General features: G+C 28.2%; 3 protein-coding genes and 1 long non-coding RNA gene across 8 annotated transcripts in view; 3 read left to right on the top strand and 1 right to left on the bottom strand.

Annotated features, from left to right (window-relative positions):
* The window catches only part of LOC129915362 (ELMO domain-containing protein F-like), a 143,043-nt gene that overhangs the window by 87,309 nt on the left and 27,810 nt on the right, over nt 1–27,924 (bottom strand). The gene's annotated exons all lie outside the window — the stretch shown is intronic.
* On the top strand, nt 196–10,818 carry LOC129915363 (uncharacterized). 2 transcript variants are annotated; one of them, XM_055994866.1, is made up of 5 exons: nt 196–950; nt 9,903–9,935; nt 10,013–10,251; nt 10,308–10,467; nt 10,539–10,818. In XM_055994866.1, exons 1-5 carry the CDS (start codon nt 644–646, stop codon nt 10,655–10,657), a joined length of 858 nt encoding a protein of 285 aa, XP_055850841.1. In that variant the 5' UTR covers nt 196–643; the 3' UTR covers nt 10,658–10,818. The 2 variants fall into 2 exon arrangements, with proteins under 2 accessions (XP_055850841.1, XP_055850842.1); XM_055994867.1 differs by lacking the exon at nt 196–950 and adding an exon at nt 9,724–9,763 and having other exon boundaries at nt 10,539–10,814.
* Nucleotides 1,669–7,148, top strand: LOC129915367 (uncharacterized). Its single transcript, XR_008772288.1, has 3 exons — nt 1,669–2,186; nt 2,285–2,400; nt 6,620–7,148. It is a non-coding gene; the product is annotated as an uncharacterized LOC129915367 (long non-coding RNA).
* LOC129915365 (uncharacterized) lies at nt 15,256–16,174 on the top strand. The gene is made up of 4 exons (XM_055994869.1): nt 15,256–15,355; nt 15,446–15,684; nt 15,741–15,900; nt 15,963–16,174. Exons 1-4 carry the CDS (start codon nt 15,292–15,294, stop codon nt 16,082–16,084), a joined length of 585 nt encoding a protein of 194 aa, XP_055850844.1. The 5' UTR covers nt 15,256–15,291; the 3' UTR covers nt 16,085–16,174.

Below are 27,924 nucleotides of genomic sequence, written 5' to 3' on the forward strand. Positions count from 1 at the left end.
AATAACGAAAAAATTCATTTTCTGCCAAAAAAAGGATCTTTTAGTTTTTTTATAAAACAATGATATTTATTGGAATTGTGTTTTTAGTATTTGAAATGTCCTTAATATTAGTAAAGTTTTATAAAAATTCTATTAAAAACGAAAAAAAAATTCAAAATTTCTCAAAAACCATTTAATAAAACATGAGTTAAAAATAAAGAATTCAAAAGTATCTTTAAACAAAGTTAGTTTATTTTTAATAATTTTTTTCTCTCAGCAAATCGGGAGTTAAATGGGTTAGCACTTAAGTGGGTTTTACTGTACCAAAATATATGAAAATGTATTCTTCCAAATAACTTTTCAGTCATTTGATACCTATTTGATGTGAAAAATGGGCCCAAATCGCTATTTTTTAGACCAAATTACCGCACTGTGTGCCAATAAGACATGTTATAGGCAATTGAAATGTCCCTTCACTTCGCACTTTCTTCTAAATGCTTCACATAGCCTAAAAATAGGTAAAGTATACAACGGAAATTTCTCATAAAAAGTATTTTTAAAGTATGACTGTGACTTGTATTTTTTTTCTTTTATTCACCTTTTCACTTTCTTAATACTTTTTGTTTTTTTCTACTTTTTTTTTCATATCGTTCCAGCAGATGAGATGGTCGACTTGAGTTTAGTTAAAACTGAACTCATTGAAGATGATTACAGTGAATACAATATGTGCAATCCCTTGGACTTTGTTAAAACAAAACTAGAACCACCAACACCATCAAGATCAAGAGATAATAATAGTTTCAAAACTCCACGATCAGCTCCAAGTCAAAAACGCAAAAAAATGTACACCCCCCGTAAGCATTGGCAAAATTCTCTAAACACATCATTGCCAACTACGATGAATATGGATCAAAGTGGACGTTCGATAATGATAAATAATGAAGTATTTCATCGATCGCAATTGTATAAAGGTACATCATATTGGCGATGTCGTTTATTTAGAAAAACTCAATGCAAAATGCGTGCAATTACTAAAAATGGACGAACTGTTTTAACAGGTCCAGCACATAATCATTAAAATTAATTTAATGGTATAATATATTTATTTAATGCATACATACAAAGAAAACATATAAACAAACATACATGTAGTTAAAAATACTATAAGACAAAAAAAAAACATGTCCAAAAAAAAACATACATATTTGAAGGTAAGAAACATTCTAATTTATAAAACATATAATTTAAAATTTAAGAACAAAAAAAACAAAGTATTCAAAAAAAGTATGAAAATTCTCATAAAAATTAACTCATTCGAAAGGCATACCAAAGCAATTAAAAAATTATAAATTATTTATTCCAAAAAACCTACCAAAATTTAACGATCATCATCTACATTGAGATAATTTAAAATATTAATTTTAAGTTAGTTTAAATTTAAAAAAAAAAAATGAATAAAAATATTACACAAGAAAAATAGTTTGGAAAATTGATTGAAAAAAAAAAAAAAAACAAATATAGTACTTAAGTACTCATAGTAAATATCAAAAAAGGAAAAGGATTATACTCAATTTAATTTGTATTTATTGATTATTATTATTATTAACAGAAAAAAAAAAACATCTTTTTATTTAAATAAAAGAAAAGCAGATCTATCACTGTTTAAATGTTAGACTTGGTATAGTAAATTTTGACAAATTAGTTTTTATTAATAACAAAATCTTATCACCATTTAGAAAATCGGTTCAGGATTTTTCGGTTACTTTTAGAAGAACTTTTGATCAAAAAGTCGTGAATTTCGTATTAAATTTGGATTGAAGTAAATAAAAAAAAAAAATAATACTTATGTATAACAAATTATTACAGTAAATAGTGTAAGTATTCATGCATCGTTATTTATTTTCGTTATTTGTTTTATTAGTGCATTGCATATCGAATTCCAGGAGATTTTAAGATTTATTAAAGAAAGCTTGAAACCTGGATGAATGTTGAATTACATTTTAATTTTTTTTTTTCAAACTCCTTTTTTTATTTCGAATCGTAGAAACAAAACAAAATGTATCACCCTTTGCCATTTTAGTCCAGGAAACTGAAACAAAAAAAAAAACAAATTTGAAAAAAAATTACTACAAAACTAAAGTTTAGTGAAAGGTCACAAACAAGAAGCATTCAGTTCTGAATACAAAAAAAGTTACTCATACGCTATGGTGAGCCAATTTAGATTTATTGATTTCTAGTAAAAATAAAAATAAAAAAATTAATACAAATCTATACAGTTTGTGATTTTTGTTTTTTTCTCTTTCAGTGAAGACTTATCAAAATAACTACTATTTTACAAAAGGACAAAGATCTTCGATTAAACTCGTTCATAATGGATATAATTTTGTCAAACTTTTGGAAAACAAAAACGGAACTAAATGGGTATGTTCGACTCGATCGACAACAAAATGTCATGCCAGGCTGCGTATCAATCGAAATAATGTATTAGAACCATTAAATCATGGTCACAATCATAGTCGAGAAAAACTAAGTCAAGGTAGAAAGAGACGAACATTCAAGAAAGAAGACAATCAATGTTTGTAGTCTTAAAGGTATTCCTATGTGTAAGCTAATTAATTAATGTTATAATTTATTTATTAAAAAAAATCTTATTTTAAAAAATGAAATTGAATTTCCTATACAAAAAGTTCCATTCCTACATTATAAACATATGTACATTTATATATGTATTTTATTTTTTATTTTTGAAAAAGAAGTACTGAATTTAATTTTATCTAAAAAATAATTAATTATATTTGTGCTCAAACAAATTAAATATGAGAAGAAGGCTGTAAAGAGAATCTAAGAAATGTTGAATAAAATTTAAATCAAATGACAGCTAATAACATACTTACATTCAATACAAAACCATTTTTAATTTCATTTTCATTTCCATTTAACTTTTGGTAAATTACACATGTTTTACAAATTCATATTATACTAGAAATTAAGAAGAATAGACAAAATGAATATTTTCCAAGCAAATTAAATACCTAAATTATTTTCTTTTTTTTCTTTCAACAATTAATGATGTTTTTTTTATATAATACTTTATTTTATTGTAATAGTATATAATATTTACATATAAATACTGATTCACCACTGCTTATGAGTGAACTGGCAAATATGGCTGTTGGTTGTCACATATTGAATACGAAGAGTATTCCATTTTGTAACCAATTCATTGAATTTTATTTAACAATTATGCCATTAAAATAATTGAAAAATTGTTTTTTTTTTCTATTTTAATCCAAGTAGATTTTTTTTTATTTTTTCGTTTTGAAAAAATTCATGGTTTGATTTTCAGAAGCTCTGGTTTGAGTTGTACCACTTCCATTAATAGAAAGACTTAGGGCCTAACAAAGAATTAAATTTAAAGCTCACTTAAATATTTAACTGAATGCTACATATTTCACCATACCAATAACCAATTTAATAGTCAGGATAAAGGCTAAAGCTCGGTTAAGTTCTTAGTTTTATACACTTCAGAATATACCGTTGCATTTTTTCTATTTGTGGTCTTGCAAACAAGATTCATAAAAGGTAAAACAAAACAGTCCCTACGGCGGTGTATGGGTACTTTTATTTTGAAAATTAGATCGCTTGCTCAAGACACTTACTGAAAGTCCATTAAAACACAAACGTCAAATATATGTTTATTACAAAACAAACAAACAAAAAAAAAAAACACGAACAGAGCAGAAATAATGGAAACATTCATTCTTAAGATATTTAAAAATAAAATTTAAAACAATTCAAAAAAATTACGCATACGTCCTAGTGACCCACATAATTAACGCAAACTACGGTTGTCTCAGAGTTGACAGCTATTTGTTCGCATGAAATGTAATGGATTCATGTCAATATTGCTATTTATAGGGATTGTCTGCGACATTTTATGGATGCTTTTCCGAGAAAAAGTGTAATAAAAATGCCGTTTCTCACATGACTAATGGAATCAAATAGAAATGTATGGCAATAAAATAAACCATCCTTCTCTGTTACCAAAACGTTTAGTTCAAGTGTATAGTAAATAAGAAGTCTATATTTGAGTATTTTGGAGAGATGCCTCAGTGTGGATGATACATATTTAATGTCTATAATTTTTTTGTCATTGCATTTTTCCCCTGTTTGCAATATTTATATGAATCAATTATGTCTCACAGAAACACTGATATCAGCTCTGAAACTAAAACAATTTGTTAGGCTACCCCAAATCATGTTATTAGTGTATTTTGCGTATTGTGTGGGTCACTGGGGTGTATGTGTAACCTTTTTTAAAGCATTATTTTCAACTTTTTAAATAAATGTCTTGAATTAAAACTGAATAAAGGCCAATTATTTTGAGGGTTTTTCATTTCTTATGCCACCGGATTTGAGTATTTAGAATAAATAGTTTATTGATTTAAACTGTATTTGAACAAACAAACAAACTATTTATGTCTTCAATCTAAAGGTAAAAAATGTTTTGACTGTGTTTTTTTTTAATTAAACTTTTATTTATTCTTATAAAACTGATAGTCCGGTCAATTTAGACATCCGAGGTTACATTAATTCCCAGCAAGCTGAAAATTGGTAGGATTGTTGGAAACACCATCATAAATTAAATCTAAAAAGTCCTCATCGATCCGAGGTGTGGAAAAAAATTTACGGGGGGTCAAAGGTCACAAAAACTGGTTTTTCACGATTTTCAGCAAAACGGTAAGTCTTATCAAAAAAATTTCAATGCAAGAATTGTAGACCAGATTATTATATATAAAAAGTGTCATGACACTTTTTTTCCTAAGACCCACCGTTTCTTAGGTATAACGATTCAAAAAATTGAAGTTGAGTCGAAATCGTCATAATCAGGCCTATTCTGAAAAAAATCTCCCAACTGAAAAGTTCCTAAAATTTCATTATTTTTTAGCTTGGATTTCGTTCTTCAATGGTTAAGAATATGGGGAAAGCAAAAAAAAATGGAAATTTTCACCATTTTTCCGATAGGGGCCCTTCTCCCGAAACCATTTCCTTGAGAATTTTTGTTTAGAATAGGTCTGAATATATACAGGGTGTACGATAGAGAATGGACAGCCCTAAAACGGTTGATAGCTACACTTATGACTGTTCTAAAAACAGATAGAAAAAAGTTCTATCGCAACCAGTTCATAAAATATTGGCTTTTTTTCGTTCAGTGTATTTTAAATTTTATCATCTTATGTTTTCGTTCACTACAACCACGAATGAATGAATTTTATTTATTTCTTTTTTTTTATCATTTTCTACAATAATTGTATGAGTACATAAACGCTTTAAAAACTGCATTGCTATTGCACATTTTCGTAAAAAAAATTTTGAAATCTATTTTTTGATGCAAAATGTAAAAAAAGTATTTTATGAAAAATTTTAAACACCTGTGGTATAAAATAAATCCATAGAAACCTAGGTGGCCAACTTTCTTAAAAACATTCTCGTTTAAGGGGAATATTTTTAAGAAAGTTGGCCACCTAGGTTTCTATGGATTTATTTTATACCACAGGTGTTTAAAATTTTTCATAAAATACTTTTTTTACATTTTGCATCAAAAAATAGATTTCAAAATTTTTTTTACGAAAATGTGCAATAGCAATGCAGTTTTTAAAGCGTTTATGTACTCATACAATTATTGTAGAAAATGATAAAAAAAAAGAAATAAATAAAATTCATTCATTCGTGGTTGTAGTGAACGAAAACATAAGATGATAAAATTTAAAATACACTGAACGAAAAAAAGCCAATATTTTATGAACTGGTTGCGATAGAACTTTTTTCTATCTGTTTTTAGAACAGTCATAAGTGTAGCTATCAACCGTTTTAGGGCTGTCCATTCTCTATCGTACACCCTGTATATATTCAGACCTATTCTAAACAAAAATTCTCAAGGAAATGGTTTCGGGAGAAGGGCCCCTATCGGAAAAATGGTGAAAATTTCCATTTTTTTTTGCTTTCCCCATATTCTTAACCATTGAAGAACGAAATCCAAGCTAAAAAATAATGAAATTTTAGGAACTTTTCAGTTGGGAGATTTTTTTCAGAATAGGCCTGATTATGACGATTTCGACTCAACTTCAATTTTTTGAATCGTTATACCTAAGAAACGGTGGGTCTTAGGAAAAAAAGTGTCATGACACTTTTTATATATAATAATCTGGTCTACAATTCTTGCATTGAAATTTTTTTGATAAGACTTACCGTTTTGCTGAAAATCGTGAAAAACCAGTTTTTGTGACCTTTGACCCCCCGTAAATTTTTTTCCACACCTCGGATCGATGAGGACTTTTTAGATTTAATTTATGATAGTGTTTCCAACAATCCTACCAATTTTCAGCTTGCTGGGAATTAATGTAACCTCACCCCCTTATTTTAGTCTAATTTGACCGGACTATGAATACAAATTACAAACTCATAACAAGTGAATTAAAACATAAAAATACAAAATTTGTTTTATTCGAAATCAAGTGAAAAGTGAATACATTGTTAAAAAGTATAGTGGTTGTAATACTAATTTTTTCTCAAAGAAAATCTTAATTCATAATTAATACCATTTTTCTAACATTAATTTTTTTCTTATTTTCTTTTTCAGTTACATGCAAAACTCCTCGATATTTCTACACAACTGATCGTTTAATTGGAGTTCAACTTTCACACAATGGCTATCAATATGTAAAACTCTTACAAACAAATAAGGGAGTCCAATGGATATGCATTAATCGAATATCTACAAAATGCCTCGCCAAATTGCAAGTCAACTATGATTCCAAACTTTACATTTTACACAAAGACCATAATCATGATCGTCCAAAACAAATTCGTCGAAGGAAAAACTATATAATTGGCTCACATAGTGTCGGCTGAATATAATTTTTTTTTTAATAAAAAAATTATGCTTAAATTATATAATTTTAGATTCTAATTACAATGTTTAAATTATTTAATCTTTATCATTAAATCTATTTATTTCAAGAGTGACAAAATATTACAAATTGTGTATTTTTTTTAATTCAATCTTTATTCGATTCGTTATTCGAGATACGTTCATGGACAACATCAAAACATTCTTCACATATCCATTCTCCTCCCGGACACTGTGGACAATATGTTATGATTTTCTTCAAAACTCTCTTCTCTTGACTTTTATTTAAATTTTTAATACACTGAACACAATTTCCCTTCAGACGTGCCTTTTTGATTGCAATCAATGTGTGATTATTGTCGGCAGTTTTAATTATGTTTTCTGGTGCAGTAAAATTTGCACAGGCCGACAATTGCATTGGTTTTTCCAAATCAATTGCTTTGAGTTTGTCTTTGTATGAAATTATTTGATTGTTTTGATCAACAATTCCAATTTTAAATTTATCCGTGAATTTATGAATTATTTTTTTCTGGTATATTGTTTTAATTTTTTCTGCTTCGCATAAATTGATTTTAAATGCTGAGCTAGATATAGCTACCGGAATGGCTGGATTCAGTGAGACAGTTTTAAGGCTTCCATGTTTTTTCATTGATTTTACTGAAATTAAAGTTGGTAAAAGAAAAACAAAAAATAATTATTAGTTTGTTAAAGCAGCAATATTTTATTTTATTCAAACTTTGACTTTGAGTCTTAAGCCTCTTTTATTCAAAGTTAAAAGCTACCATAGTTTTGTGCAAAAAAAAAGCAAACAAACAAAAATAAATACAATAAATTCATCTTTTTTTGTAGCATACGTGACTCTCGCACAAAAAAACTCTCGAATTAATAAGACAAGAACAAAACTTATCGTTTGTGTTACGTTTACCAATATGTTCTTTGCCTTATAACATCTTATCACTTTATTTTATTGCATGCTCATTGGACTCCTTTTTATTAATAAAAGGAAACCAGAAACCATTTTTTCACCAATCCAGCCGTTTAAATACTTAAAAATGTGATTTTTAGACAAAAGTAGCTTGGTTCTTTCCAATTTACTTAAAAAATATAAAAAAAAAATCGTTTAAACGATTTCAAAAATAAAGAAGTTTTTTTGGGTTTGAGAATAAATTTTTCAAAAACTTTATGAGAAAAAAAAAAAACTTTAAAAACGTATTATAGCAAGTATTGTCGTTGTTTTTTCAATAACTTTTTACTCTTCTTAACCTATCTTAAGAAACCCTCCTTTTTACACGACCCCCCTCAATATACAATCTTCGCCTTTGGGGTTCGCTTAGTTGACCTCAGAAATCGATTTTGTATTATTTCACTTCTTTGACCAACTGAACGCTAGTCTTTGGATTTTCTAACACCAAACGACTTTCTTTTTTATAAACAATAATTTTCCAAAAATCAAAACAATTGATCTACTGTTGGTAAAAATTTTATTTTACTTTAATTTAGCTTCAATTTTAACATTATTATATTATAGAATTAACAACAAATGTTAAAATACTTTATTGTAATCAGTTCATTTAAATTATAAATGTATTGTGATTTTTTAAATTTTATTTTTCATTCCATTCTTTTGGCTTAAATCCTTTAACATCTGTTGGTAAGTGATTATGAGATCCTCTTATTAAGAAAAAATCACGACCTTTAGTTTGTATTGATGCAGGACATCGAGTTTTATTGTAGAATGAACAACGTCTCAAGACCATACACTGAATTGGATCCTTGTATGTGAAGAAAATGTATATCCATCGTAAACTAATTGCCCGCGACGATTATATGAAAATGGTGATGAGGAGTAATCGACTTGCATTACTTTTTGATATTCTTGATCTAAAAAAATAAAGAAAAAATTAACAATAATTAAAAAAATACAGTATTTTTTATTACATTGTTTGAAATCTTGCAAAATAATGCACAAAAGACAAATGATATAAGATCATAAATAATATTAATTATATACAAACGTTAATGTATTTGCCAAGAAGTGGTTGGTTTTTAAATCCATAGTAGGTACCTCGTGGTGCAATGGCAAGTACGATGGACCGTCACACCAGAGGTTTTGGGTTCAAATCCAACCTCCAATACAAAACATTCTTTTGTGGGATACTCTCTCTTGCAAGTAATTGAAAAAAATCTCAGACACTTTTTATCATTACTTCACGTTCGTATAATAATAATTTTAGGTCCATTCCATTCTTCCAAGGTATTTACACGAACCCAGGAATTAAAGAAAGTTGTAAGTCACTAGACCTTCATACTTTATAAACTTTTCTGGTCAAATAATGTTTTTATTTGTGTTCAATCCGGTTTTCTTACTTCCGCAAATGAGTTCCAAAGTGTTTATCAGTTTGCGGTTTTTCCAAGTAAAAAAGTATTTCTTATTTTTTGATAGACTGCGTGTTGGGTTTTCTTCTTTTTCTGCAACAAAAACCCTTGAACATTGTTTATTCTAGAAGAAAAAGAAAACCTCTATAAGATATATTCTCATCAGTTCCCACTTTTCTTACAAATACGAAAATAAGTCCAATCGTTGGTATTCAGCCTTATTGCCTACAACTCTTACTGCTCAAAAACTAATCTGTGGCTGATTTATCAGCAGTCTAACTTACTAGCTAATTGCAAAGCCGAATATCATTCCCAAAATTTAAAACAATAGCTTGTTATAGTTCACACTTTCTTGGTGTAAGAATTTTTTTTTTTCGTATGCTCTTGTATTTGCAGGTTTAGAAATTGTTTTTTCTTTTCATCTTTTTACGCCTTTTGAATTGACAATCAATTGGTTAAGACTTTCTTCAACTATGCCAAAAACCTCGGTGACAAGAGGTTACTATTTAGAATATTGTTTACTTTTTATTTTATTTTAACTTTAATTAATACAAAAAATATTATTTATCTTTTTTTTTTTAATTTTATGTTGTTTTATAAATACTTTATGTTTTTTATTTTGCTTTTTTAATTTCAGAAACTCTTACGTTGGGACAGAGAATTGCCATAGGTAAAAAATTTTAAATTACAATTGACTTTTTTTTATAAAATTTATCTATTTAATAAAAATTAAAAAAAAAATTATAGCAAGAATTTTAAGCGCAATCGAATCCCTACGGTCACTTATAATTGCTAACATGAATGAAACAAAACTTCTCCGTGCAGACATAGAAAAGCTTAAAACCAAATACGGAGCTACTCCGGAGAGTGAATTGATTGAAGTTGTACCATGCGTTCAAGTTTTAGATATTCCATGCGATACACTTGATGGTTTCTTGGCATTTGAGGCTAAACTTCAAGATGATATGCCAACATATTATGCTTTGGTTTGTACAATAAATTATAAATTTATTTAATATTTTAATTTAATAATTAAATTTAGGAAAGTTTACTAAACAAAATGCCATACATAACATTGCAAAAATATTTAAGTGGTTGTCTGAGATACTGTATTGCTGATCCAGTGGCAAAAATATGCTCATGGGACGGAAAGAATAACAATTTCGCAGTTGGAGAATTCACGTTGATGAGTATAATTTCAGGTAAAATATAATTGTTTTCTCAAAACAAATAGTAAAATTATTTAAAAAAAAAAAAACTGTCTATTTTGTAGAATGTGCACGAAAGAAATTCCCGGAAACAAGAACTTGCGACATCGTTACAGTAATGAGAAAATGGTTCCATTACGCCAAGGATCGTACTCGTAAGAAGAAGAAGAAAAATACTTCGTAATTTTTTTTTTTTTGCAAAACAAAAATGTCTTTTTCATAAGCATTTCAATTTTTAATTTTTAAATTGGTGGAACTTATAAGTTTCCTTTTTTTTCTTATTCCTTATCAACTACTTTTTGTGAATTATGTTCTTACTTTGTTCAAATAAATTTGTTTCATTATAAATGTGCAGTAATTGCATGTTTTATTATTTTGAGATTCCTTCCTACAGATTTTATGTATTATACATTCTCTTTGGTTTTTTTGTGTATTCTCCAAAGAAGCAAACCCAAAAGTTCTCCATCAGGTAAGCTTTTTCTTTTATGGGGATACTCTAATTAAACGATAATGAAAATTCTTTATAGACTCTCTCTGAAGTTTTTTTTTTTTTAAGACACAAAGAAAAAATCTTTAAATGAATTTGAACATATTTTTTTAGGCAGATTAAAATTGATTGATTTACTGAATGAAAATAAGTACTCATACGCCATGTAGTCCTCATTAATTCATTTTAAAATTGAAAAATAAAAAAGTACGAGACGCGAAAAAAATGCCCATTTTTACTTGCGATATACATAGGTACTATAGGGCAGGTTTAGGATTCGTAAAAAAAATCGAACTCGAGATAACAATTTTACATGACATTACGATGATGGAGAATGCCAAAAAAGTGGGTTCGGCAATTCTGTCTGTCTGTCTGTCTGTATCTGGAGCTGAAGCCTAAACGAGTGAAGTGATTTTCTTCAAACTTGGTAGTTAGCAGTTTTTGGGGATTCCCTAGAGGGGAAATTGAAATTTTTTTTTATGACCAAAACTAACGGTACCTGCCATATAATGGAAATAGCAAAATTAATTTTTTCAAATACGGCTCTAACGATTTTGATTAAAATTTTTGTGTGTAGTATTACACATAAGAGCCAACTTTTGAAATAAAGAAAATATTTTTTGTACCGTTATTAACGGTACCTGTCATAGAACGGTTTTTTTTCGTTTCTGAATATCGTTTCTGAAAATTTTTATACAAAAGTGTAAAGGTAATAATAAAATGTTAGACAATTTTCAAAAAAACGCATTTTTGGATTTTTAAAAAATATTTCAATTTTTTTTTTTTTAAATCAATTTTTTGAAAACGAATCAATGAAAAATTTTGAAATTTAGTTCTTATGTGTGAATTAATTATTTCTTCAAAATGGCATACCAACTTTTTTTTTTGAAAAATGTTAGAAATTTTTTATATATAAAAAATTATTTTTTTTAAAAAACGGCTCCAACGATTTTAGAAAATTTTTTTCTAAAAATACATTTTTATACAAGTAATAAAATGGCATACTTGGTTTTTTTTTTAAACATCTTTTAAAACGGTGTTCAATTAATTATAATTAATTATAAAACCAAATTTTATTTTTTTACACTACTTATGAAATTTCTTGAAAGTATCAAATTTTTCTTAATTTTCTTGAATAAAAAGCTTTAACATTAAAGTTACTTTAAGCATAAGAGCAAGTACGTGCGACCCTAGTCGTGAATTTTATTTAAATATAACTCGGAGTTATTAAATTTCACAAATAAATATCCATAACATAAAATGCAAAGTCAATTCTTGAAGTTGTAACTAAATTAAACTACATAAGTCAAGCTGTTTGAAACTCCTACTTATATTCATCAGTGTGTATCTATTTTTGTAGTTTTCATATAGATGCATTTAAATTATGGGAGCTAGAATAGTTGATGTGCTCAATTTCAAAAGTGATTTTAACCTTTTCGAGAATACTGGCTCACACATAAATTTATATCCTTATTTTTGTCGTGAAGGAAAAACTATATAATTGGCTCACATAGTGTCGGCTGAATATAATTTTTGTATTAATACAAAAATTATGCTTAAATTATATAATTTTAGATTCTTATTACAATGTTTAAATTATTTAATCTTTATCATTAAATCTATTTATTTCAAGAGTGACAAAATATTACAAATTGTGTATTTTTTTTAATTCAATCTTTATTCGATTCGTTATTCGAGATACGTTCATGGACAACATCAAAACATTCTTCACATATCCATTCTCCTCCCGGACACTGTGGACAATATGTTATGATTTTCTTCAAAACTCTCTTCTCTTGACTTTTATTTAAATTTTTGATACACTGAACACAATTTCCCTTCAGACGTGCCTTTTTTATTGCAATCAATGTGTGATTATTGTCGGCAGTTTTAATTATGTTTTCTGGTGCAGTAAAATTTGCACAGGCCGACAATTGCATTGGTTTTTCCAAATCAATTGCTTTGAGTTTGTCTTTGTATGAAATTATTTGATTGTTTTGATCAACAATTCCAATTTTAAATTTATCCGTGAATTTATGAATTATTTTTTTCTGGTACATTGTTTTAATTTTTTCTGCTTCGCATAAATTGATTTTAAATGCTGAGCTAGATATAGCTACCGGAATGGCTGGTTTCAGTGAGACAGTTTTAAGGCTTCCATGTTGTTTCATTGATTTTACTGAAATTAAAGTTGGTAAAAGAAAAACAAAAAATTATTATTAGTTTGTTAAAGCAGCAATATTTTATTTTATTCAAACTTTGACTTTGATTCTTAAGCCTCTTTTATTCAAAGTTAAAAGCTACCATAGTTTTGTGCAAAAAAAAAAAACAAACAAAAATAAATACAATAAATTCATCTTTTTTTGTCGCATACGTGATTCTCGCACAAAAAAACTCTCAAATTAATGAGACAAGAACATAACTTATCGTTTGTGTTACGTTTACCAACATGTTCTTTGCCTTAAAACATCTTATCAAATTAAATTATTGCATGCTCATTAAACTCCTTTTTTAAAAAAAAAAAGGGAACCAGGAAACCATTTTGTGATTTTTAGACAAAAGTAGCTTTGTTGTTTCCAATTTTCTTTAAAAACATTTATTTTACATCTACTTTTTAATGTTCCTCATTGTCATTAAATTTTAAAGAATTTAATTTAACAAAAATTGTGCTAACTTAAAAATATAAAAAAAATCGTTTAAACGATTTCAAAAATGAAGAGTTTTTTGGGTTTGAGAATAAATTTTTCAAAAACTATCAGAAAAAAAAACTTTAAAAACGTATGCACGTACCTAATTACAAGTATTGTTGTTTTTTAATAACTTTTTACTCTTCTTAACCTATCTTGAGAAACTATCCTTTTTACACGACCCCCCTCAATATACTATCTCCGCCTTTGGGGTTCGCTTAGTTGACCTCAGAAATCGATTTTGTATTATTTCACTTCTTTGACCAAGTGAATGGTGGCCTTTTTGCATTTCCTTACACCAAAGCCCTATCATTTTTATAAATAATAATTTTCCAAAAATCAAAACAATTGATCTACTGTTGGTAAAAATTTTATTTTACTTTAATTTAGCTTCAATTTTAACATTATTATATTATAGAATTAACAACAAATGTTAAAATACTTTATGTAATCAGTTCGTTTAAATTATAAATGTATTGTGATTTTTAAAATTTTATTTTTCATTCCATTCTTTTGGCTTAAATCCTTTAACATCTGTTGGTAAGTGATTATGAGATCCTCTTATTAAGAAAAAATCACGACCTTTAGTTTGTATGGATGCAGGACATCGAGTTTTATTGTAGAATGAACAACGTCTCAAGACCATACACTGAATTGGATTCCTTGTATGTGAAGAAAATGTATATCCATCATAAACTAATTGCCCACGACGATTATATGAAAATGGTGACGAGGAGTAATCGACTTGCATTACTTTTTGATATTCTTGATCTAAAAATAAATAAACAAAAATTAAAAAAATACATTATATTTTATTACATAGTTTTAAATCTTCGAAAATAATGCACAAAAGATATGAAATCATAAATAATGTTAAATATATACAAACTCGAATTTATTTGCCAAGAAATGGTTGGTTTTTAAATCCATAGTAGGTACCTCGTGGAGCAATGACAAGTGCTATAGACCGTCACACCAGAGGTTTTGGGTTCAAATCCAACCTTCACTACAAATATAACACTTTGCCATGAATTATATATCATCTGACCATAGACGTTTGTAAAATTGTTGGTCCACTTCATTTTTCGACGGCATTTACACCCACATTAGAATGATAGGTACAAAGTGTCACTAGACTTTCATTCTTCATGAGCTCTCGGGTAAAATATTAATTTTTGTTCTACCCGCTTTTCTTGAATAAGTTCCAAAGTATGTATCCGTTTGCCTTCTTTTCCAAGTAAAATAGTATATTTAAAATAGTATATTCTTATATTTTGACTGTGTGTTGGTTTTTTTGCTTTTCCCGCAACAAAAACCCTCAAACATTATTCATTCCAAGAAAAAGAAAACTTCTCCAAGATATTAAAAAATTAATAATTACATTTTCCGATGGATAAAGACATTGAACTTTAAATTTCTTTTCCATTGCGAATAAAAGTCCATTCATTTTTAATCCACTATATTACCTACTATTAATTACAAAACTTAACTTTTAACCAATATTATTGTACGGTCTGATACAAGAAGTTACTACATATTAGAAAATATGTTTACTTTTTATTTTGTTTTTACTTTTATTAAAACAAAAAGTATTATTTATCTATTTTTTTTTTTTAAATTTTATCTTGTTTTATAAATATTTGTATGTTCATTATTTTGATTTTTTTAATTTCAGATACTCTTACGTTGGGACAGAGAATTGCCATAGGTACAAAATTTTAAATTAAAATTAATTTTTTTTAAACATTTTTAATTTATCATTTAATAACTTTTAATAAAAAAAATTAATAAAATATAGCAAGAATTTTAAGCGCAATCGAATCCTTACGCTCACTTATAATTGCTAACATGAATGAAACAAAACTTCTCCGTGCAGACATAGAAAAGCTTAAAACCAAATACGGAGCTACACCGGAGAGTGAATTGATTGAAGTTGTACCATGTGTTCAAGTTTTAGACATTCCATGCGATACACTTGATGGTTTCTTGGCATTTGAGGCTAAACTTCAAGATGATATGCCAACATATTATGCTTTGGTTTGTACAATAAATTATAAATTTATTTAATATTTAAATGTAATACCTAAATTTAGGAAAATTTACTAAACAAAATGCCACACATAACATTGCAAAAATATCTAAGTGCTTGTCTTAGGTACTGTATTGCTGATCCAGTTGCAAAAATATGCTCATGGGACGGAAAGAATAACAATTTCGCAGTTGGAGAATTCACATTGATGAGTATAATTTCAGGTAAAATATAATTATTTTGTGAATATAATAAAATTATTTAAATAAAACTGCATATCTTGTAGAATGTGCACGAAAGAAATTCCCGGAAACAAGAACTTGCGACATCGTTACAGTGATGAGAAAATGGTTCCATTACGCTAAGGATCGCAATCGTAAGAAGAAGCATCGAAATACTACTTCGTAATTTTTTTTTGCAAAACAAGTGGTTTTTAATAAACATTTTAATTTTTAAATTGGTAGAATTCGCCAGTTTTCTTTTTTTTTTTTCTTATTCCTTACTAACTATTTTTTGTGAATTATGCTTTTACTTTGTTCAAATAAACTTGTTTCATTATAAATGTGCAGGTGATCACATGTTTTATTATTTGAGATTCTTTCCTACAGATGTTATTATACGTCATTATCTTTGGTTTTTTTGTGTATACTCCAACGAAGCCAAAACCCAAAAGTTCTCCATCAGGTAAGCGTTTTCGTTTACGGGATAGCCTAATTAAAAAATATCTCTGAAAAGCTGTTTTTTTTAAAGACAATGCCACAAAGAATTAATCTTTATATTAATTTAAACAAATAGAGGGTACTTATTTTTTTAGTCAGATCAAAATTGATTGATTTACTTTGTTGGAGAAAAATAATTACTCATACGCCATGTAGTCCTGATTAATTCATTTTTAAATTAAAGAATTGAAAAAAAAAAAATACAAGAAGCAACAAAAAATGCCCTATTTTTAAAAATAGCTCGGAGTTATTAAACTCCACACATAATTATCGATAACATAAAATGCAAAGTCAATTCTTATAACAAAAGCTGTTTAAAATTCCTATATATAAAATCATCAGAGCGTATTTTTGTAGTTCTGAAATAAATGCATTTAAATGATCGGATCTAGAATAGTAGTTGATGTGCTCAATTTTTAAAAGTGATCTTAACCTCTTCGAGGATAACGGCACATACATTTATATCCTTATTTATTTATGACGTGATAATTTCTTATAAATCCATGAACCCCGGCTGCATACACGAAAAAACATATGGCTCAACCTCATGTTCCATTTTTCGTTAGCAGTATGGTATGGATCGCAATTTCCTCTTAACAGATTTATTCATAATCAACGTACAGCTTAAACTATTATATATGTATATAAAAATCTACAATTGCTTATATGAAAGGTGTTATATCCTATACGTGAAGACTAAGAAAGGATTTGTAGAGATGCAATCATTAAATAGGGTAAACAGGGGTAAAATGAGATGGTAAAAAGAACTTATTTTCTAAACGGTACGTGTCGGCGCCGTCGTAAAGTTGAATTTTATTTTAACCCGTAGATAAATTTGTAAGAAAAATGACAGAAGTGTTGAAAAAATTCTAAAAAAAAATTAAATACTCAGTAAATGTTTTTTTTTTCAAACATTGCAAAAGGGTAAACCTTCGGCAATGTGGTTTCTATAGGTAAGGCAAAATTTTATGATATTTATTATGCTGTGAAACTTTCTAGGGCCCTAAGTTTGAAATATGAATTTTTAAAAAAATTTGTAGTGGTTTTTATTTTTACGAATTTTTGAGATCTTGAAAACAATATATTTCAAACTTACAGGACTTATATGTAGGTGAGATTGATTTTTGTGTGCAATAAATTGGATTCATTCGTTTTTTTGTTTTTTTTTTTTTTTTGTTTTTTGAAATCTGATTGCATTCGAAAATTCCAGTTCTGTTCTTAGATGTCGATGTCGTACAGACATGATGAATGACATGACAGACATGAAGTGAATATTTTGAGCTGAAATAATTAAAATTTTTTAAAAGAAGCATTTTCGAATACTCAAGGATGGGAGATTGTTGCTTTAAATTTAGTTTTCTCTGGAATATCGAATGTTTCTTAGTAAATATTCGATATTCCAGAGAAAACTAAATTTAAAAAGTATTTCACTAATTTAGAGAAACATCATCTATAAATCTCACATTGGGTTTTCGAAAGAACACAATCTTAGGTATAATATCTAAGCATTTTATAGCCAAGTCTACCATATAAACTATATAAAAATCTATTTATTGACAAATTTAATATAAAATTCAACTAAATTTTTATTATTCAATTTAAATTTTAACAAAACACTATGTGATGTTTTAAGTAATAATGTACGCATACAAACATGTTATTTATATAAAAAAAAAAATTTTTTTAACGTAAAACCATATATAAAAATATATGTACAAATATGTACATTACATAACAAAATAACTTTAATCATAATATTTCTTATTTTTCTTATTATAACGATCTTTTGCATACTGGAACCATTTTCTTATAATTGGTTCAACGTCTTCATCACTGCCCACTGCCAAGGGAAATTTAGTAATTGCTTCATCTGCAAAATGAAAATTAATTTTAGCAGCATTAATTTAATAAATAAATAAAAATACAAACGTTTTAAAATTTTCAAAACTGTATAAGTATTGACAGGAAAGTTTTTTCTATTTCCACGCCATGAAAATTTACGTGCTGCCTCATCTGTTATCATTTTACGCAGACATTTACGAACATATTTTCCTAGAGTTGGAGAATCAGTTTCTCGTAGTTCATTGATCTATAAAATAAATTTCAAAATTATTCAAAAGATTTTGTAATTGAAAAAAAAAGATACATACAAAAATACATTCTTTGGTAAAGTCCTCATTAATATCCCGTTCCAAATTTTGAAATTCCACGGCAGTTGTAGCTGGTAGATTTAAATGCGGATCTGACATCATTATCGACGGGCCAGCCAATCCTGATGAAGTCGATGGATAGTATCTTGATTCATTTTCTTCCCTTTTTAAGAGTCTTATCTTGCGGGGGATGAGTCTGGTGGGTGGTTTACCTTCTGAAAACAAGAGGTCAACTGAAGGTTAAGAATCCTACTTAACTTCACTTTATTATGATGTTAAATTTATAAAAAACAAAACAAATCGTATGTGCATGAATTCTTTTTATTGTTTCATTAAAATAGTTTTACATTTTTCAATGCCTTAGTTTACAAAAAAAAAATAAGTGATTTTATTTGTTTTTACATAAGTACTGAGAGTGAAAATAAATATGATAAATAAATAAAAACTTCACGTTGATGAATGGTAATACTATGTAGAAAGAATACATGCATTTAAGCTTTTTATAGACATCTTATAACCTTTTTTTCTCATCCACAATTTGTCTTTAAACAAAAAATCCCCTAAAAGCGAAATAGTTCAATTTCAACACATAATCATTTTTACCCTTTTCATTCAAAAACCTAGCACGTTCCAGACTTTTTTTGATAACTTATGTACGTTATTTATGTAAGTATTATACTCAAACATTAAACTTTTCTAGACATAATGAGTTGCTTGTAGATACCAACTCTTCATAATCGAGCAATTTGAAATGAAAGAAAATGTTATTCATACGCCACAGTAAACGATTCAATTTAATCTTCCATAAAATACGATATATACTTGATACCCAGTAAAAGTAAGAACTTTTATTTTATAAGTAAAACTAATCAGATATTTTGAAATGTATAAATGAGGTTTTTAGTTATGTAGTTAAAAAAGTATCAACTGGATTAGGTACTTGAAATTTACTTTGATATCCCTAAATTGCACAACTAAATAATAAAACCAAAAATTATATATGTAAGTCATACTGGCCTAAGTGGTTTTTTAACCTTTTTGTTTTTTTTGAGCTGCTGAAACTCTAAGGAAAATGCATTTTTTTAGAACAGAATTGAATGGAACATTTATAGATACATATAATATTTTCATATTATTATAGCAAATAAATATTGTTATTACATCTAAAAAAAAGTTACACAAAAAAAAATTACGTTAGGATAATTGTTATTGCAAATACAAAATTTTTTGCATTAAAAATGAAATTTAAAGATGCGTGGATTAAATTTTTTCCATGATCTACGTTGAATTCCTTACAAATAAGACTGATCGACCTAATATTAGCTTTAAATTGATGTTTTAACTTCGTTAAATAGCTAATGTCAACCAGTCAAAACTGTAAAAAAAAAAGTCGACGAAATTATGAAAAAAAATATTTAATCTCGTCTTAAAATTTTATTTTTAATTCAAGAAATTTTCTATTTATAATAACATTTTTTGATGCATTTTTTTTTTTTTTCAATACAATTTTTTTTATCCATTTTTTGAATTTTGAATAACTTATACTTCAAAAAATGTTAGGCCTACAAAAAAAGTGTTCTGGTCACTTCTTAACCAGACCTACTTATCATTATGTATTTCAACACGCTGTATTCGTACCTGAAGTAAATTTTTCCCACACTTTCATATTTAAAGTAAATTGTAAAAACTCTTGGCAGTTCTTTTTTTTTGGAATTCACTCTAAATTTTTTTGCTCTAAAAAAAAGAAGGTCAAGTCAAAAATACTGGTGGCATTTATCGAGATGACATACGAGTACGAACTAAATACGGGTGTAGCATGCACAAGCCAAACCCTGAATCGATCTCTTTTTTGTGTAAAAAAAAAAACTTTAAAGTACATATCCTTTGATTTGGAGTTAAATGGTGCACGAGTATGACCAAGCAAATGATTTAAAAGGGGTTCCATGTAATTAAAAAAAAAGGTTATTTAGACCATTCAATTTGGGCCACCCCCAAAATTATTTTAAAAACATACATTTCATTCAAAACAATACTACGCTTTAAGTTAAAAGAAAAGATAACAAAAAACAAATGACAATGGAAATTTAAAATCAACTCAAAGTTTAAATTCTAGTTTACAAAACGATAAAATATTTTTTTTTAAACTTATTAAAAAAAGTCTATTACTTATTTCACAGGTAATATGTATATTAGGATTCAATTTACATAAATATTGCATAGTTTAGTAAACTAACTATATTCTAAGCATGTAGGTACTAAATATTATGCGAAAATTAAGAAGCCTTATAAGTTTCAAAATATTTATATCTTTTGTTAAAACGATCTTTTGCATATCGAAACCACTTTCTGATGATTGCTTCAATATTGTCTACCCCTCCAGTCGGGTATTTCATTGTTGCTTCGTCTATGAAGAGAACAAATGTGTAATTTTTGTTTCACATTTTTAACCAGTTTAGGATTCTGAGATCTCACAGAATGTGCTTTTTCTAATGGGAAAAAAGTACAGCAGAAGAGGATAGGAAAAAAAAAAGTCCAGAACAGACTCATTAAAGCAAAGTTTTTTTCTTTTCCATCAAAATAGATCTCAGAAAACTAAACTAGCTTAATGAACAAAGACAAACTAACATACGTTTTAAAATTTTTAAAACTGTATAGGTACTGACTGGAATGTTTTTAAGATTTCCACGCCATGAAAATCTACGTGCTACTTCATCTGTTAAAATTTTCCGTAAGCATTTGCGAATATACTTTTCAAGCGTTGTTGCATCCGTCTCTCGAAGCTCATTAACCTACAACAAAAAAGAAATTTAAATTAGTAATTTATTTCTATTAAACGTAAAATTATTTGATGCACTTACAAAAACAAATTCTTTGGTAAAGTTTTCATTGATTTCTCTTTCCAAATTCTGGAACTCTGCAACAGTTGTAGCTGGCAAATTTAAATGTGTATCTGTAATAGTTAACTCTTGAAGTAATGATGTTGAAGTTGATGGTGGTGGTCGATATTCTTTTTCATAGGCGTATTTGAATTCTGAAAACAAGACAAGACAAGACGAGTTCTTAAGGAATGCCAAGTTGTTTTTTTTAACGCTGACAATATTTTTGGAACTCGTCAAAGCTGTTTTTTTTTTGTAAAAAACCCGCAACTTTCGATTTAACTGATAGAGATTAACTTAGCTTACCCTAAAAATTTTAAACATGTTTATGGTCTTTTCAAGAAAAAACTATGAATTTCTAAAACCTTCAAGAACGTTCTTCCTTTTTCTTTCCTTCTACTTTTCTTTCTTCCACGAACTTTGTTGTTCAAGTGGAGGATGGCAAATTGACAATGAAGTCTGTTTGACCTATAGTTGCCCAAGGATCAAAACTTGGCCCCTCCCTCTATAACATTCTGAATGTCTGACGTCATTCGCCTGCAATTGAGTGCGAAAACCAGCTCTAAGCCGACGATTCTCTCACATACTTCAAGTTCATCTATTCAACGATACCAGTAAAGTCTAAGTTCACATTCGGAAACTGTATGAGTTCAACAGTGTCCGAATCAGCACATCACAGTCCGAACTATTGTGACTTATACGAACAAAAGGAATAGGCAGTCGTTAAGATTGACCCTGTAGAAACATCACATTGACACTACATCCAGATGGAACTAGACTTCCAGCCAAATGCAACCCCAAGTACGTAGGAATAAAAATCTTAGACGTGCTCCTCCGATTCAAAAATCACTCGCGTTTGGTCTTCAGAAGTGATTTCGTTTTGTAAATTGGATTTGGCATTTGATTTTTTTTAAGTGGATTTTGAGTTAAAATCGAATTCGAACTGAACTTAAAATTTGTAATTTGGTTAGATGTCTAAAAATTAAAAACTTAAGTTCAGGTGGCTTGTGTTGAAGGCAATTTATACTTCCAGAAGCGTTCTATCTGTCATTTTCGTGCCAATTAAACACTTTCAGAAGATTTCTGTATGCTTCCGGACAGATCCGGATGCTTCTAAGCTAAATCATATCGCAATATTCTACTTGACTTACTTCAATTCTTGTTAAAGCCACAAAATAAATTTCAATTCGGTGATATCAACTGAAAGTTTGAAGAAATACGACAAAAAGCTGACGAGTCCCGATCCGATTTAAGTTAAACTATACCCAACCTCGGCGTCTTAAATTTTCATGTCTATTGGATACAATATTTATAAACAAACTTTTGCAGGGCAGTGAAAAGCATTCAAGGAAAATAAAACTATTGCTATTAGATCATCAGAAACCATTTAACCGTTGGTAAACTACTTGGTGTCATTATTGATCATCAATAGAAGTTTTTTTTAGGGTTAAACTTGAAAGGACACTGTGGCGTATGTGTCACATTTTTTTAAAATGTGAATTGAAGAAAATTAACGAAATTATTATCTAGATATGATTTCTTTATTAGGGTTGAAAAACAAAACAAATGCAAGGAGCTAAGTATGAAGATAAAAATGTATAAATTTAATGATATGAGCTTCTTTGGAAATAGAACTCAGAAATCGAAACACATTTGAAAAAAAAAAACAACATTGAAATGGAAAAGCTCTTTACACGCATTAAAATGATATATTTCAAAAGTTCAACCCCAACATACAGCTTTCAATCAGAAAGATTTAACAGTTGATTTAAAATTAAGAATTCATTATTCCATGAAAAAATATAATGTAATGTATGTTAAGTTTTAGTTTTTTTTTATAACAAAGTGATGATAAGTACTCTATAATAACATTTCTATAATATATCTCGTTCTCTTTTAATTTTATTTTCCAACTTTCGAAGTTCATAAACAATCTTAAGGGAACCTTTTTTACGTCGTTCCTTAAGTACATCATGATTGTGTGATTCTTGAACAATACTAACTCGATCTCCTTTTTCATTTGTACGAACTCGTGCTTTGCATCTAATAAATAAACAAAAAAAGAAATACTTGATTATTTAACAATAGTTTAAAATTAACTTACTTGAGTGGCCTAAATTGAACACATCGCCAATATATTGTACCACTTCTAACACGATGTCTGGTATATGGAAATCCGTCAAGGCACAATTGATAGGTTCCTTTTAAGCTAGTTATATAATTAACACGATTGTCATCAACTAACTTTGTGTCGTCATCTAACTTTGTGTCGTCATCCAACTTAATGTCGTCATCTAAAAGAAAAACAAATAAATGTAAGTGGAATTCTGAGATCTAATAAAATTAGATTTATCTAAGAACTCACTTTTTTTTAATTGTTAATTTTTCTTTTTTTATTTTATATTGCAACCCCAATGTATATGATCAATTAAAAAAAAAAAAACAATGATATTTTTGATTATCTTACAATTTTTATTATTGCCTTCGTTTTTGTTTTTGCATTTTTATTTAATTTTATAATTTTAATTCTTTTTATTGTTTAAAAAAGATTTTAAATTTTTGTTTGATTTTTTTTTGTTTTAATTAAGGATCATCAATATTATAGTCGCATGTTACTACTGCTGGTCTATCGGATGCTACTTTAGGTGGCATCGGCGGATGATTGTGTTGGCCTAAAAAGTTTATAATCATTCCTTTTCGAGTTGTACAACGAGCGACGCAAGGTATTTCTTTTCTTGAACTTGCAAATGTGCAACGCCAATAGGTTGTATTGGTTGCATGAATTCGTTTATTCGATGTAAATGTGTAATTATTATAGACCAAAAGCTTACGACCCCAACGACTTCGAACAAAGAAGACACTCAGTTCGTTTGGAAAATTTTGAAAATCACCATAGTCATAACCTGGAAGAGAAATACAAGAAAAACAAATGATGTTTTTTTAGTGTTAATTTTGTATGTTTTCATATAACACAACACAGAATTCATTTTATTTATTATTTATCAGGTTATCAGGTAAAAAGTACTTATGAGTACTTTTCTAAACTCGAAAGAATTAAATGCCATTATAATTTTTTTTTGTACAAGTAGATCACTTCTTAAGAAAATTAAATCCTTTATTTTTGTATGGTTCTGTGTTGTCGGTATAAGATCAAAGACTTTAGGAGAAGTGCACGTGCAAATTCAGATTTACGATTTGAAAACACAATTCCTAAAATGACTCCTTTGTATTTTGTAGAAAAAGATATTATACCTGGGAACATAACCAAATAAGACTTTGATTTACTAGCGAAGACACGGTTTGCATAAATGGATCAAACATTACCTTAGGAGAGGAGATGCAATATTTAACCCTTAACTATAGTGGTGGGTCCAGGGGACCCACATCAACTTTTAAAAAGTTAATAAAAACCGTTGAAAATGAATTTTCTCTTTTTTTTTTTTATTTTTTTATTTTTTTTTAAATTGTTATCTTTTGATGCTTAAAAACAAAATTTATAAAAAAATTCAATTTTGTATTTTATTTTATCATTTCAAAACACCACAAATTTTCACCACTATAGTTAAGGGTTAAAGCACTCCTTCTTCATATGAAAATATTGAACCCAAGATATAGTAAGACTTTTTAAGACCTAATCCGAAATCACGTAAAATTTTTACAATCAATCGCTTGTTTCGACCCTTTCCTATATTATAGGATGAAGGCAAACCTAGATTTTTAAAATTTTTATTCCGGGAAATGTTTTTCCGATACCATTAAACAAATCATTTGTTTTGTATTTGGTAAAAGTTTAAGATATCGAGCCATTTAAGCAAAATCATCGTCATCATCAGTCTTATTTCGATTTAAAACTATCAATTGATAGCACCGGCACACAAAAAAAAAAAGTGTCATGAACCAGAAACCAGACCTATCTTTCTATATGTTTTTGGGCACGCTGAATCCGAATTTGAAGTCCGTTTGGCCCCATCACCCTCCAGTTTTGAGCTGTGAGTGCATTTTGTTTGAATTTTTATGACTTTTTTGGAGTTTTTTGCATTTTTCTCAAAACTGAAGGGTGACCGGGCAAAACGGACTTGAAAATCGGATTCAGCGGTCCCAAAAACATATAGAAAGATAGGTCTGCTTCCTGGTACATGAAACTTTTTTTTTTGTGTGTCGCGACAGTGCTAGCACACAAAAAAAAAAGTTGTATGAACCAGAAACCAGACCTATCTTTCTATATGTTTTTGGGACCGCTGAATCCGAATTTCAAGTCCGTTTTGCCCGGTCACCCTCCAGTTTTGAGAAAAGTGTAAAAAAGACCCCAAAAACTACCTTTTTTTGAGTTTTTTGCATATTACTCAAAACTGGAGGGTGACAGGGCCAAACGGACTTGAAATTCGGATTCAGCGGTCCCAAAAACATATAGAAAGATAGGTCTGGTTTCTGGTTCATGATACTTTTTTTTTTGTGTGCCGGTGTAGTTGATAAAAATTAAATTTCGATATCTTATTTCCAAATTAAGAAAAATTTTGACAGAGACTGGTATCAACCGTTATTAATTTTAATCTAATTGAAAAATTCTATTAAAAAGATAAACAGTTTTTTTATAAATTAGGTTTTTAAATATCGAATTTCAGTACGTATCAACTATCAACTAAACGTGATATAAAGACTGGAAAAGCGGATTTATGTATGTCCATTTATTTCAGTACTTTATCAACACAGTCAGTAAGAAATACAATTTTTGTTCTGTCACTACTAGACAAACTCTAAAGCTCTCGGTCAAATGGAATTAGCGGCAAATTGTGCTGTATGAAAGTTTGCTTTTCCAACTATTGAAGTTTCGCTAAGAACAGGCGTTGGGTTTGAAAATTTAGCCGATTTTTTTATGTTTTAAATACATAACATTTTTAATTCCACATTTATGGCGAGTGATAATTCTCTCGCTCGAAAATGCGTAAAAAAATGCTGTTATCCAAACACAAACACAAATGAGTTTATATCGTACCGTAGGTACACAGAAAAAAACTATTATGTAACAATCAGTCCGATATGATAAAAAGCGTCAATGATTTCTAGAGCAAACTTTAAAACCAATGCAATATTTTTATCGTCTGCGAATCTAATAGCCTCATACTTAAATAGAAGACCTCAGAGTTTTAGGTAATAAAAGGAAGACGAAGATTTTTGGTATCACATTGACTTTGCTTCTCAACATAGTGCAAATGGCAATGGAATAAACCAAATTTTTGCCCAATCAATCAAAACTCTTCATCTCATTCATATTCGATACACGTAATATCCAATTAAATGACTTCTGATCGATTTTATGTCTTTGCTTTACATCTATGGAATTTTCTTCTTTGAATTATTAGGCTCTAAATTAAAAAGTACAGCCATATACAGAGTTAAGCTAAGACAATACCTGGAAATTCCTCGATGATCACGGAATTTGATATGTTTAAGAAAGAGGAAAGAGAAAAGGGAGAAAAAGAAATTCAGAGAAATTTCTATTTCTTATAATAATAGATTAATTTATAATTTAAAGAATGTTCCTCTTCCAAACTTTATATTAAATAAATGTTAATATTTTACTTATATGCTAATAATAAGATTTTTTTCACTTAAATGTATAATAAAGTTTAAGCTTCCACTATTTGATATGATGTTGAATTTTACGGTGTAACAAAGCAAAATAAAATATCTATTTCTGGTGATGAAAACGCCTTTTTTTAAGTAAAATAGAAAAAAAATAAATGAATAAATACCTTCAATCAAGCAAAATCCAATTAAATTACCACTCCAATGATAGTCAGATCGGAAGTAAAATCATTCCTCAAAATCATACATCATTTTCCAAAACATCCAACAAACACAATTGACATTTATGATAGTGATAATGTACATCATTTAATATTTAATGTTATTTTTTTGTATAGTAATAATAACTATATTTTATTTTTGTTTTTTTTTTATACAGTTTAATTAAACGAAAGTGTAATTTACAATTTGTCCAATTTTTCCAAATACAAAAAACTAGTTGCATCACTCATAGAATCATGAACAACTTGAGCGTGTTCCTGTTTTATAATTAAACGTTGTGACGGTGCCCTTGTAATATTTGTAACATTCAATTTTGTACGATTGCGTTGAAGCATTTTCGAAATTTTATCCATATGAGGTGGATGATTGTGTGGACCGCCAGTGCATGATTTAAGTTTGCCATTTTCAAGGACACATCTCGAACGACAACGATCACATTGTCGTTTCTTTGAATAATTATGACATCGCCAGTATTCTTTGCCATTTTTCTTGCTGTGGCAGTTGTACATGTAACTGTTGTCAAGTATTAGACATGGTGTTGACCAAGGGCTCTCGATAAATAAAAGTGTAGTATCTGAAATGAAAATAAATTTAATGTATTGAAATTGTTGATGAAAAGTTTGTTTGCTAAAGAAAAATAATGAGATGAAATATATTTTGTTATAATCACAGGTTGAGAATTTTTAATGTTGATT

Source organism: Episyrphus balteatus, chromosome 3 (genome assembly GCF_945859705.1).
Source record: "Episyrphus balteatus chromosome 3, idEpiBalt1.1, whole genome shotgun sequence".
NCBI lineage: Eukaryota > Metazoa > Arthropoda > Insecta > Diptera > Syrphidae > Episyrphus > Episyrphus balteatus.